At 40.8% G+C, this 14,875-nt stretch overlaps 1 protein-coding gene across 1 annotated transcript; it reads left to right on the top strand.

Moving 5' to 3' along the window:
• Positions 1–3,539: 3,539 nt before the first annotated feature.
• LOC119739662 lies at positions 3,540–10,710 on the top strand. The gene is made up of 4 exons (XM_038214676.1): positions 3,540–3,634; positions 4,917–5,002; positions 6,417–6,562; positions 9,238–10,710. The coding sequence occupies exons 2-4, from the start codon at positions 4,963–4,965 to the stop codon at positions 9,574–9,576; spliced, it is 525 nt and encodes a 174-aa protein (XP_038070604.1). The 5' UTR covers positions 3,540–3,634; positions 4,917–4,962; the 3' UTR covers positions 9,577–10,710.
• The last annotated feature ends 4,165 nt before the right edge of the window (positions 10,711–14,875 follow it).

Genomic DNA, 14,875 nt, shown 5'->3' with positions numbered 1-14,875 from the left:
AATATTTACAGCAACAATACAACATCTGAGAGCTTTCATAAGTTCTCTAAAAACAGTCGATAACTCTGGATTAAAATAGAACGAAAACCTGAGTGATGATAAACTTATAAAAAGATGAAAAGAAAATACCATAAGGAGCAGATAAAGAAAAGACCACTACACGGAGCACTTTGTCATGTTCAACATTATCTAAAATAATTATTGGTTGAAAATAAAATGATAGAAAAATGTAAAAATCTGATAGTGGCTGCAGGCCTAAATTATGTGTGTACACGGACAGGGTTTCTTAGGGGTAGAAAACACAATAGAAACTGAGCAGATTGAACGTTCCCGAACACAACAACGCCACTCTAGTACCCACCAAAAAGTGGACGGTTCCAAGTGACTCCGCCTCCGTCGTTACGTCATCAAAGCTTATGCCCGATTGATGCATTCCCATCCATTAATCCGAACACGTAACACCTAACCAGACCCGACGCTCGGGGACTAAATTACCCCCTACCAAAAGCAATGACGTCTGCGGAGTTGAAGCAAAACGCAACTTGTTTCAATTGACCAGTTAAAATCTAACTATTAATGTAATTATTTTGATAATGAATCTAACAAAACGGTATGGGGGGATAGCCACACCTGGCGTTTGTACAGAAGCTAACAGATGCAGATACGGATAAAGAAACAAAGTATAAACGTTACAATCCGAGGAATACTGATGCTCATAATATTGATTTCATTTTTTACCACCAAGTGTAATCTGTATTCACAGTATATTTTGTGTGTGATGTCATTGTAGGGAGAAACCTCAATGTTACACAGCTATTTGCACCAAAAGTGTAACAGACTTCAGAACATTTTGTTGTACATTTTCTTTTCGTTGGTGATTCGTTGTTGTGCCCAGGCGCGGTTCTACGGGGAAGGGGGGGGGGCTGTAGCCCCCCAAAATTTTGTCTAGCCCCCCAAAATCAATTCCGTAAAAAAAAGATTGCATTAGCAAAAAGAAGGATTGTGATGTACATGCAAACGGTCTCCCCCTAAAGAAGAAATAGCCGTGACAAGGGTGCATTAGTTAATTAATATAGTGTGAATGAATTTAGGATTTTATTGGCGCTCCCCATTGAATTTTCGGAGGCCTAAGTGTCTGGAAAAAATAACCGGTCTACATTTCGGCACGCCTCCCTGAAAAATTCTGGATCAACCGTGCTAGCCCCCCCCCCCCAAAAAAAAATATTGGTTCTAGAACCGCGCCTGGTTGTGCCAGTTAATGAGCAAACTTTTCTCAAATGTTTTCGATGAACAAATTGTTGGGTTCACAATTTGAACACCATAAGTTGAACAGTATCTTCCTGAAATGACATCACAGCGACAGCGCCCTCAGTTGTCTGGATAAGCATGGAAAATATTTAAAGTTTAAAGCCGTGCTCTTTTCAATAAAATTAAGCAAACGGGAAGAACAAATAGTTTTCTTACATTTAAGAGGAGTAGAAAGTTGCACCTTATGGCCCCTTTAAAGTCGCCCTCGGATTTTGTGGAAGTGTGCTTGTAGCGTTGTGAGGAAAACCAAAGTCGGTATGTTGACTGCAGGCAAAAAGTAAAACATCCGTGTGCACTTCTCCTATTAGGCTTTTTTTTTTATATATTTTTTTATTTGTATTAAAGTTGAGGATGTGGCATCCTGAGGAATCAATTTTCAAATTTGAATTGATAATAATTTTAGCATGAGATAAGCAATGAGTATATTCCTTTCTCAAACAAACGTTTCACAAAAATCGGCTTAGGGTACAAATAAGTTCCAAGGCTAGAATAACGAATCTCATCTATTTGCCTCGCAAATGACGCAACAATGACTAATAACTCCCTGGTTGTTAACGGTCATCGTATCCACTGTCATACACCTGTATTGACGGTCACGTAAAGAAACTGGAAAGTTGACTAAAATCTCGGTCACTATCACGGGACTGAAGGCTTTAGTTTGTTTGATTAGTGCACTAATCAAAGTTCAAAGATCAATCTTCTTGACTTTCGACCTCCTATGACCACAATGCAAGCTTGCATTGTGGTCATAGGAGGTCGAAAGTCAAGAAGATTGAACTTTTAGGGGTTCGGGCAACTAGGTCACTGATTAGCATCAAACGCCAAGTCTTAAAAGTAACTCATGGTTCCGTGTTTCTTTTGGTTGTTGCCCGGTAAGGCATTGAAATTGACCCTTTTCTATTCTTGTTTATACCGATATTGGACCATGCCCTGGCCATTCAATAATAAAAAAAGAAACACAGGTTGATAATTACCCAAGTTGGATAATATAATTTGTAGAATTCCACATAGTGAACCCGCGATGACGTCATATAGAATCGTATAAATTCTAGGCATAAGGACGTTAAAAGAACGTACCCTGCATTGTTGCACGTAGTACAGTTTGGGAGTCGTCAGAGCAAACGGTTCTTTATACGGACTGATCACCACGATTTATAAGGTTGGGTTCACAATTTGAGCACCCTAAACACAATTTGAGCACCCTAAAATGAACAGTATCTTCCTGAAATGACATCACAGCGACAGCGCCCTCAGTTTTCTGGATAAGCATGGAAGATATTTAGAGTTTAAAGCCGTGCTCTTTTCATTAAAGTTAAGCAAACGGGAAGAACAAATAGTTTTCTTACATTTAAGAGGAGTAGAAAGTTGTACCTTATGGACCCTTTAAAGTCGCCCTCGGATTTTGTGGAAGTGTGCTTGTAGCGTGGTGAGGAAAACCAAAGTCGGTATGTTGACTGCAGGCAAAAAGTAAAACATCCGTGTGCACTTCTCCTATTAGGCTTTTTTAATTTTTTATATTTTTATTAAAGTTGAAAATGTGGCATCCTGAGGAATCAATTTTCAAATTTGAATTGATAATAATTTTAGCATGAGATAAGCAATGAGTATGTTCCTTTCTCAAACAAACGTTTCACAAAAATCGGCTTAGGGTACAAATAAGTTCCAAGGCTGGAATAACGAATCTCATCTATTTGCCTCGCAAATGACGCAACAATGACTAATAACTCCCTGGTTGTTAACGGTCATCGTATCCACTGTCATACACCTGTATTGACGGTCACGTAAAGAAACTGGAAAGTTGACTAAAATCTCGGTCACTATCACGGGACTGAATGCTTTAGTTTGTTTGATGAGTGCACTAATCAAAGTTCAAAGTTCAATCTTCTTAACTTTCGACCACTAACATTGTGGTCAAAGGAGGTCGAAAGTCAAGAAGATTGAACTTTTAGGGGTACGGGCAACTAGGTCACTGATTAGCATCAAACGCCAAGTCTTAAAAGTAACTCGTGGTTCCGTTTGCCTTTTGGTTGTTGCCCTGTAAGGCATTGAAGTTGACCCTTTTCTATTCTTGTTTATACCGATATTGGACCATGCCCTGGCCATTCAATAAAAAAAGAAAAGAAACACAGGTTAATAATCACCCAATTTTGATAATATAATTTGTAAAATTCCACATAGTGAACTCGCGATGACGTCATATAGAATCGTATAAATTCTAGGCATAAGGACGTTAAAAGAAAGTACCCTGCATTGTTGCACGTAGTGCAGTTTGGGAGTCGTCAGAGCAAACGGTTCTTTATACGGACTGATCGCCACGATTTATAAGGTAGGTACCTGATAGTCACCTGTAACGCAAGAATGAGACTATAATGCTAGCAAATTGGAATAATTAATTCAGTAGCATTAAGGATGACTCCAATTATCATTTTTTCCATAATTTTGGTGACTTTTATTCTGTCTTCGCTTGCCTTCCATCAACCGTATCACTGCTCCCATTTGGGGCATTTTACTGTATGGGCTTTGAGGCAGCTTGTGCAATGTTCAATGTCTCAAAACGACAAGATCCTATTAGTTACATTTCAAATTTACCGAGCCTAATAACCAGCGGCGTAGCCAAGGGGCGGAGGGAGGGAGGGGGGGGGGGGGGCGTAGGGCTCCATAAAAAAATCGTCGCCCCCGGTCACCCCCGGTCACCAACCCCAATGGAAATAATTATGTTGGTCCTTTAACCCTAAAGGAGCATGGTTATTTTGACCATGTCACATCCGGGGCACCCTCCTCAGATCTCAGCCATTGAGTGGCGAACATTTATGAAACTTGGTGCATTAACATAACAACTTATGGACATCCCTCCCCTCTCTGGATCCGCGCCTGTTTTCGTCAAATGCTGGTAAGCAGGCCTAGCACCATCATATAGTATTTAGTATTAGCACTATAGCAGCTGATGCGCCACTTGTCTTGTCCGTATACCTGTACGCAAAATTGTACTGCAAATATGATAATGTTTTCGTAAAAGTGCATTATAATTTTACAAAACTTTTAGAACTGTACAATGGTGTTAATGGCCTATTTACCACCAATTGACGAAAAGGGTAAGCCCACGATGCGATACAGCTAACCGCCGTATGTACTTGTACTGTGTGGGCGTGTACATGTGCCTATGTTGAAAGGTAGAAAGGTACGCCGTAGGTCATGTACATTGTACTTTGCTACAGAGAAAACATCTCAACGGAAAGTTGAACCACAAAGTACATGTATACGTTTGCAAAATTGAAGTACGACGCTTGAAAAGTTGAACCACGACGTTTGGAAGTTGAAGTACGACGTTTGCATGTCCGTTTTAGAACACCACACTTTGGTCACGCATTGTTCTCCCTTAGAAAGTTCTCTCAAGGGCTCGCCATACAATTGTAATGGGTGGGGGGGGGGTAGCCATCTTTTTTTGCCCGGTCTCCTGGCCGCCTCAAAATCAAAAATTCAAGAGAGGGCATTAACTTACAAGTGCTTATAGTGTCCATGGTTAACCACCGGGGTTTTTACATACATGTAATTAACAAAATGTCTCTGACAACTGCTCTCCTATATTCATGCTCGTTGATACTATGCAGGTTTACTGCTGTGTCTAGCCGTGTGCAAGTCTACCTGTGATCCACCATGAAGCTTCTCACAGCCGCCATCTTTCTGACCTCCATCGGTAAATGTCTTATTCATTTCAATTTGTATATTCTTAAAGCACAAGGAAGTTCATGGACCCTTAGTTTAAAGTTGATACTAATTTGCAGGCACTACAGAAAATGTAACTCAAAGTATGGACACAGTAAAATGAAGCCAGCCTAAGAAAGAACGCTAGAAACTGGTTTAAAATACCCGCAACAACTGGACATGCACTCTTAAAAAAAAAAACAGACATGACATTTGGGGTTAGCTGAGTGCAAGTAATAACCAGACAAACTAAATGTAATCGGAAGCTAACACAATGATCAGTGTTTTTTTTTTAATAGAACGACTGCAATTCCACCAAGGTCTCGTGAACTAGAAAAATTACGGAAGCCTGTTAGGGCCAGGTACCTCTTTCTCTTTCACATCGGTGGGTTTCTCTTTCGCGTTGGTGCATTTTTCTTTCATGGTACATGTATCTTGCCTCTATTTTCAGAACGTGTGTCTTTCTCTCTTTCTAGGGGGCAAGTCCATTTTTCACAGGGGTGTACTTCTCTCTATAAGTGTGATTAAGTGGCGGCCGCGACTGATAATCACACTCAGGGAGACACCCCTGTGAAAAATGGACTTGCCCCCTAGAAAGAGAGACACACACGTTCTGAAAGAGAGGCTATAGCTACCGTGAATGAGAGAGACACACGCTATGAAAGCGAGGCCAGCTACCATGAAAGATAAACGCACTACCGCGAAAGAGAAATGCACCGCTGGGAAAGAGAAAGAGGTACCTGGCCCTAACGGGCTTCCGTAAAAAAATAGCAATCAGTGTTTCGACTATTATTGTTGAAATGGTTCCGTTACACTGGTCGATAACACGCACACACTCGTATACAGTCCTGTCCACGCAAATCGTGCCCATCGTGGACGTCCTATTGTTCCTCTTTTGCTTGTACTCAAAAAAAAATTTCAGAAAAACTCCATATGTTTTTTATGCACGATCTCAATCGTGGAAATATGCTGGGAATCGAGGACGATATTGTTATCTTTTGTTCTCCGGTATTTTTCGTCCACGATTTGAATGGTTGCCTGAGCGCGCCCATGCAGCCTTACCTTACATACCTACTGTATATTCGTGTAGTTAAAGAAAATCCGGAGAAAAAAAAGCCTCATTTTAATACTCCCACTGTGATCACTCTTTCAACTCTAATGCTAAATTCCTCTAAAACTGTTTTCCAGAGAGGGGAACTTAGTGTGAACGTGTGCAAGTCCACAAAACGTTCACGCTTCCTGCATCTTGCGGACCTCTTAAAAAAATTGTTCACATGTCCACAAAGAGTTTGTAAGGTTAGAGCTTGCGGGGTTTTCGAAGTGGGCCTCAAAATTACCACATCACGAATCAAGCCATTTCGTTTTCAAAATGTGACGGGAATTCTTCGGTTTGTTTTGGACCACAGCTGGTATCGTGGGTATCAAGTGTTACAACTGTCACTCAGGGAATGGTGCCCCCGGTGAAACCAATGCCTGCCACGATCCGTTCAACGCGACAGGTCCTAACGTTGAGGAGACTGACTGCGGAGCTGATGCGGGTTTTTCTTGCACTGTGAGTGTAGCTCTTAAAGTTGGAAGTAACTCAAACCAATCAATATTGCAGTGCAGGTCGATGTGTCCTTGGTTTACTTCGAATACCTTGAAAGACGACGATATCTAGTTAAAATCCCTCCTATCATAATAAAATGTTGGTTTTGGTTTTTGCCATTCAACCGACGAAGTGTTTTATAAACATTTTAAACTCTCACTAATGTCCGAAGGCTTGCGAGACAAAAAATTCCAGCTATTAAGGCCAAAAAAAAAAAGTCTCCGGTTTTTGGTATGCGCGCGCAAAATGAAGAAGTTTTTTTTTTTCAATGAAAGATGATGTCTCAAAACCGCCAAAGGGGTAAGCTCCATACCAGAAACCGGAGACTTTTTTGGCTTAAAGGCCGGTTATTCGGTTAATACTTCATGCAAATGCCAAATTCACCGGAGTTAAGCCATTATGTGACCCTTGGTTTTATTCGAGTCAGTTATAAATGGAAAGAGGACTCGGCTTCTCAGTTCTGTGGTGATTTATTCTCACTGAAAGATGGAAATACGGGAAAGGGTAACTCGATTAGACAAGGTGTTCCCTCGGCTCCGGTTAATTGGAATGACGCTAACACGGGCTGCGCCCCGTATTCCGAATCTCTATTGTGGTAACGGCCAAAGTGATTGGTTAATGAAAATGAATATTCAAGAATTTGGTTTGAATAAGAAATAAAGCTTTGCAAGGTGAATCTAAAAAGAATTCTTTTTACGCCTGTGACATAATATATTCGGACTGAAAGCGAACGCAACTTTGTCACAATTTGCGCCGTAACATCACAAATTCGCAATCGCGTTTGCTTTCGCGCCGAGAACGAACCAGCCGCGAGACTCGAACCCACAATCGCTTTAAGTGAAGGCTCACCACTCGACCAACGAACTTGCTGGGGCCGGCTTTTGCTCATACCCCCTGCCCTGCAAACAGGACGCTGGGATACTCTGATAAATTCACGCTCTGATTGGTTGGATTTTGTGTGACCAGTGACCTACGCGTCATCAAGGTCATGACTCTGCAAGGTTTGAAACGGCCATTAAGACTGATTCATTACTCTTTTATTCCAGTTTAGAGATGGGTTTTTTTCTCGTTGAAAAGCGTAATAATGTAGGAAATTCTGTAAAACCTATCTGTGTTGTAAATTTACAATTCCCGTAACTTGCTCAGGCTCCGATTTTGAATCACGAACAGTCGGATTGCATTCTGCGATGCCGTTAAAATTTTGTCCACATGGTCCGCAATGAAACAGAAATCACATCCGGTATGGAATGTGCGCATTTCTATAGGAAGTTTTCGGATAGCATTTGCGCACATTGTGTAACTGCGGTCTTGAACAGCTGCAGCCAGATGCTTTATACATAGGTCATAGGCCACTTCCTTCACAAGATTCTGTGAAGCTCATCAGAGTATCCCAGCGTCCTGTTTGCAGGGCGGGGGGGGGGGGGGGGTACGAGCGAAGTGCCGGCTGCTGTGGCGTAACTGTTGGGGGCGCACCAAGGGGGAGAACCACAGACATATAAACGCATAGAACGCCAGTCGTGCGCGTAAAACCGTGATTTGAAAAAAAGAATGGGCAAAACGCTTGTTGACAGCGCGCGTATCCGCTTTACGCGCGTTCAATGCAAATACGCGCTTAGTACAGTGCATACATTTACATACAGGACGTAAATTTTTGAGCTTAAAAAGGGCTGTTTCACTCACAATCTGGGTGAAAAAGTTGTGCAGGTTATTCTGTTTTAATCTACCTCAATCATGCTAAGTACACAAGGGATTTTTTTTTACAATCGAAAAATAACTTCATAGAATTTTTTGATGGAATAGTTTGGGTGTGTGTAAAATCCCTATACCGAGAGGTGAATGGACCGATCCACTTAGCCCCGCCCACTCATCATCTAGGCGCTTGCGTCAAGTTGATCTGACATCGCGCACTCTGTAAGTGTTCTCCACTGTTCTCTGTCTGGGCAAATTAACACGTGCTCCTTTGCAATGCAACGCTGCATTTTCCTGCCGCGCGCATCATACGCGCGTGCACGCATGTCGGACTTCTGTACTGTGCAAGCACATCGGACACAACCTCGTCCCCAGTGCTTACATTATTTCCAACCGCGTTTCCAATAGTAAACCCTGGATAGGAAACTTTCTTCCTGTATCCTGATTGGATACCGCAATTGGCTAGTAATGGATTTTTATCGTGTACTTGGTGCTATATATTCACAACGTGCAGTACGTGTTTTCGCGATCATTCGTCCACGCCTTCTCGAAAATACTAATTTCCTTTCCAATTTGCTCATGTTAATATGAAATATGATACTGCATGTTGTCTCGATAAGATCGTAACAGTTTGATTTCAAAAATCGTGTTTTCGTAACTCACGCCGTGCTCGCGCTGCTACGAATTGACTCTGTTTTTACCCCAAACACCGCATACAAAAACAAACGCTAATGTGTAACGCATATCCAGGCACCAGACTGTTCCTCATTTGCATACGTGTGCAAAAATCTTGCACATGCAAATGATCCAATACCAGGGTGAGAGAGCAGGTAGTGGTGGGCGCGTACTGCTCGACACCCTGGGGACGAGGTTGCATCGGACATAAATCACAGCCGTGATAATGGAAAATATTGGGCTTGACAAAACATTACTGCTGTTACTTCATACAGAGCATGTTGCAAGTCATTGGTGAGTCGGATGCGGTTACAATGAGGAGTTGTTCCCAGACTGACCATTGTTTCAAGATAGGTGGTTGCGTCGCCGGCACTATTGGCCGGATGTCTATTACAGCCTGCTGCTGCAGTGGGAACCTGTGCAACGATGGACCTGTAGCAGCTCCTACAACTCCTATACCTAATACAACTCCTATACCTAATACACCTCCTATACCTAATACACCTCCTATAGCTACAGCTCCACCGTGCACGTGCAACGGAGCTGGGTCGGTGACCGTCAACATCATCACTACCGTTGCCATTATCTTCATGGCAATGCTGTTTACACTGTAAACTATATTATCCCCGCATGTACCGTTGAACTCAATATTGACCGGACTTGTTGACAATACGACTGTTCCGTGAAATAATTATCCGCCATATTTGTTACCCCATAAAAATGGGGTTTCTTTCCAATTTGGCCTGCTGCTACGGAACCCCTAAAGTGACATTCAATATTTCGTTATATCTCGTGCGCACAAAATAAGTATTTCGCGCGCACGAGATATATCTCGTGCGCACGAAATAAGCTCGTGATGTGCGCACCGATAAGTCATTAGATGTTTCGTGCGCACGAAATGAAAATGTTGTTGAAAGGACCTTTATGGGCTCCGTATTATACTGCGGGATTACAATTTTGTAATTTCTATAATTTTTAATTTGAAATGTTTTATTTTAATTCTTAATTTTTAATTGTGTATTTTTCTGTGAGCGTCTTCCATCGAGTCTTCCATGTTTCCGCGATGATTACGAACAAAGCTGTGGCGAACTGTTTTCCATCACGACTGCCATATTTTGTTATGCGCATGCGCAGTGGGAATACCAACATGGCTTTAATTCAGTTTCATAGTTAATTAAGCACGTAGTTTTGATAAAGATAAAAACAGACTGCGAAATCATATTCAGAAATGGCGTTTTTTTGGGTTAATGTTTGTAACATGACCTGTTAGTTCATTGAGTCAAGACTGAGGTCTATACTATGAAGTCTTGGAAATAGCGTATATAAATAGTATGATAGTTCTTGAGTCAAGACTGAGCCTGAGGTTTATACAATGTACTAAGAAGTCTTGGAAATAGCGTATATAAATGATCTGATAGTTTATTCAGTCAAGACTGAGGTATTTACTATGACGTCTTGGAAATAGCGTATAGAAATGATATGATAGTTAAGTTCTTCATATTTATATATTTACAGCAACAATACAACATCTGAGAGCTTTCATAAGTTCTCTGAAAACAGTCGATAACTCTGGATTACAATAGAACGAAAACCTGAGTGATGATAGATAAACTTATAGAAAGATGAAAAGAAAATACCATAAGGAGCAGATAAAGAAAAGACCACTACACGGAGCACTTTGTCATGTTCAACATTATCTAAAATAATTATTGGTTGAAAATAAAATGAGAGAAAAATGTAAAATCTGATGGTGGCTGCAGGCCTAAATTATGTGTGTTCACGGACATGGTTTCTTAGGGGTAGAAAACACAATAGAACAATGTATCCCATAAGGAAGTCTTTAGAAAAATACCTTCCCAATACAGGAAACGCTATGGAGTTTTCAATCTAACTATAATTCCGGGAATCTGTGTGTGTGTGTGTGTGTGTGGGGGGGGGGGGGGGGGGGGTCTAAAAGCTCTACTCCGTCTCAGAATTGGCTTCAGGATACTCTTTAACCCCAACTGCAAGATCATCCAGTCCAGACAACATTCACGGATGTATATATACGGTTGTCGCCAGTTTTGTTCCGTGACCACACGATCCCATAATGTTTATTTATAATTTATATTGGAGGTCACATTCACAAAATGGACCATGACGCAGTCCGATCAGTACATACTAAAGTTAGAGGACCAACGCTTTATAAACTTAGCATTATGCCTTAAATCGGATTGCAAGGTTAGCGTTGAAGCATTTCGAGGACTGATGATCCACAAAACACCCTGCTACCGCGAACATATCCGAGTGCCAACCAAAGGATTCCTGCCCGTTTTGGTCAGTCACGTGGTATTTGGCGCCTACCTAATTTGAAATTATCAGAATGGTCAGCCATGCAAACTGCAGATTAGAAGTTGTGCCATGTTACTGGCCGTTACATATGTTATAGCCTTTACAGGACATCGCCGTAGAGGGCGCCCTAGACATTAAATAACCGATCATCGGGGAATCAATTTGAATGTAACTACGGAAACGTATAGGACCATTCGAGTTACTGCGTTACTGAGATAAAATATCTTGGAAACATAAAGTTCCATCATAAAATATCTTTACAACTCGGAATGCAGCCCATCATGAAACTCGCTGAATTCCATGAAAGCCTCATCGGATCATGGAAACGTGGATATGCTATCACGAATAAGTAGAATTCCGTGATATGCTATCGTGGAAACGCAGAATACTGTGATAGCCTATCACAAAAACGTGGAATACCGCGATAGGGTATCTCAGCAACCTGGAATTCCGTGATGTTTTATCGTGGCAAAGCGAAATGCCATGATATCGTTAGCCTATCACATAATTCCACGTTTCCACGAGTAGCTCATCACGGAATTACATGTTTCCACTATTCAGTGCCATTGAATACATTTTGGTTGTTGGGATGTTCGAAAAATTATGGAGGTTCAAAAGTGGACATCTGTTTTTCTGCTAACAGGATAGCAGAAAAGCAGATTGAACGTGTTGTTGAAATGCATTTTTCTACTTTTCTGCTTTCTGCTATCAGAAAGCAGATCGAAAGTTTTGTCACGGTGGTTCAAAAGTGGCCATCTGCTTTTCTGCTACAGAAACTGAGCAGATTGAACGTTCCCGAACACAACAATGCCACTCTAGTACCCACCAAAAAGTGGACGGTTCCAAGTGACTCCGCCTCCGTCGTTACGTCATCACAGCTTATGCCCGATTGATGCATTCCATCCATTAATCCGAACACGTAACACATAACCAGACCCGACGCTCGGGGACTAAATTACGCTCTACCAAAAGCAACGACGTCTGCGGAGTTGAAGCAAAACGCAACTTGTTTCAATTGACCAGTTAAAATTTAACTTTTAATGTAATTATTTTGATAATGAATGTAACAAAACGGTATGGGGGGATAGCCACACCTGGCGTTTGTACAGAAGCTAACAGATGCAGATACGGATAAAGAAACGAAGTATAAACGTTAAAATCCGTGGAATACTGATGCTCATAATATTGATTTTAATTTTTCCAACCAAGTGTAATGTGTATTCACAGTATATTTTGTGTGTGATGTCATTGTAGGGAGAAACCTCAATGTTACACATCTATTTGCACCAAAAGTGTAACAGACTTTAGAACATTTTGTTGTACATTTTCTTTTCGTTGGTGATTCGTTGTTGTGCCAGTTAATGAGCAAACTTTTCTCAAATGTGTTCAACGAACAAATTGTTGGGTTCACAATTTGAGCACCATAAATTGAACAGTATCTTCCTGAAATGACATCACAGCGACAGCGCCCTCAGTTGTCTGGATAAGCATGGAAAATATTTAAAGTTGAAAGCCGTGCTCTTTTCAATAAAATTAAGCAAACGGGAAGAACAAATAGTTTTCTTACATTTAAGAGGAGTAGAAAGTTGTACCTTATGGACCCTTTAAAGTCGCCCTCGGATTTTGTGGAAGTGTGCTTGTAGCGTTGTGAGGAAAACCAAAGTCGGTATGTTGACTGCAGGCAAAAAGTAAAACATCCGTGTGCACTTCTCCTATTAGGCTTTTTTTATATATTTTTTTATTTGTATTAAAGTTGAAGATGTGGCATCCTGAGGAATCAATTTTCAAATTTGAATTGATAATAATTTTAGCATGAGATAAGCAATGAGTATATTCCTTTCTCAAACAAACGTTTCACAAAAATCGGCTTAGGGTACAAATAAGTTCCAAGGCTAGAGTAACGAATCTCATCTATTTGCCTCGCAAATGACTAATAACTCCCTGGTTGTTAACGGTCATCGTATCCACTGTCATACACCTGTATTGACGGTCACGTAAAGAAACTGGAAAGTTGACTAAAATCTCGGCCACTATCACGGGACTGAATGCTTTAGTTTGTTTGATTAGTGCACTAATCAAAGTTCAAAGTTCAATCTTCTTGACTTTCGACCTCCTATGACCACAATGCAAGCTTGCATTGTGGTCATAGGAGGTCGAAAGTCAAGAAGATTGAACTTTTAGGGGTTCGGGCAACTAGGTCACTGATTAGCATCAAACGCCAAGTCTTAAAAGTAACTCATGGTTCCGTTTTTCTTTTGGTTGTTGCCCGGTAAGGCATTGAAGTTGACCCTTTTCTATTCTTGTTTATACCGATATTGGACCATGCCCTGGCCATTCAATAATAAAAAAAAAAAGAAACACAGGTTGATAATAACCCAATTTTGATAATATAATTTGTAAAATTCCACATAGTGAACCCGCGATGACGTCGTATAGAATCGTATAAATTCTAGGCATAAGGACGTCAAAAGAAAGTACCCTGCATTGTTGCACGTAGTGCAGTTTGGGAGTCGTCAGAGCAAACGGTTCTTTATACGGACTGATCACCACGATTTATAAGGTTGGGTTCACAATTTGAGCACCCTAAACACAATTTGAGCACCCTAAAATGAACAGTATATTCCTGAAATGACATCACAGCGACAGCGCCCTCAGTTTTCTGGATAAGCATGGAAGATATTTAGAGTTTAAAGCCGTGCTCTTTTCATTAAAGTTAAGCAAACGGGAAGAACAAATAGTTTTCTTATATTTAAGAGGAGTAGAAAGTTGTACCTTATGGACCCTTTAAAGTCGCCCTCGGATTTTGTGAAGTGTGCTTGTAGCGTGGTGAGGAAAACCAAAGTCGGTATGTTGACTGCAGGCAAAAAGTAAAACATCCGTGTGCACTTCTCCTATTAGGCTTTTTTAAAAAAAATTATTTTTATTAAAGTTGAAGATGTGGCATCCTGAGGAATCAATTTTCAAATTTGAATTGATAATAATTTTAGCATGAGATAAGCAATGAGTATGTTCCTTTCTCAAACAAACGTTTCACAAAAATCGGCTTAGGGTACAAATAAGTTCCAAGGCTAGAATAACGAATCTCATCTAGTTGCCTCGCAAATGACTAATAACTCCCTGGTTGTTAACGGTCATCGTATCCACTGTCATACACCTGTATTGACGGTCACGTAAAGAAACTGGAAAGTTGACTAAAATCTCGGTCACTATCACGGGACTGAATGCTTTAGTTTGTTTGATTAGTGCACTAATCAAAGTTCAAAGTTCAATCTTCTTAATTTTCGTCCACTAACATTGTAGTCATAGGAGGTGGAAAGTCAAGAAGATTGAACTTTTAGGGGTACGGGCAACTAGGTCACTGATTAGCATCAAACGCCAAGTCTTAAAAGTAACTCGTGGTTCCGTTTTCCTTTTGGTTGTTGCCCGGTAAGGCATTGAAGTTGAACCTTTTTTATTCTTGTTTATACCGATATTGGACCATGCCTTGGCCATTCAATAATTAAAAAAAAGAAACACAGGTTAATAATCACCCAATTTGGATACTATAATTTGTAAAATTCCACATAGTGAACTTGCGATGAC

This window comes from Patiria miniata, unplaced genomic scaffold, assembly GCF_015706575.1.
Source record: "Patiria miniata isolate m_02_andy unplaced genomic scaffold, ASM1570657v1 HiC_scaffold_4, whole genome shotgun sequence".
Lineage (NCBI taxonomy): Eukaryota > Metazoa > Echinodermata > Asteroidea > Valvatida > Asterinidae > Patiria > Patiria miniata.
Note: the sequence above shows the minus strand (reverse complement) of the source record. Positions and strands in the feature narration are given on the sequence as shown.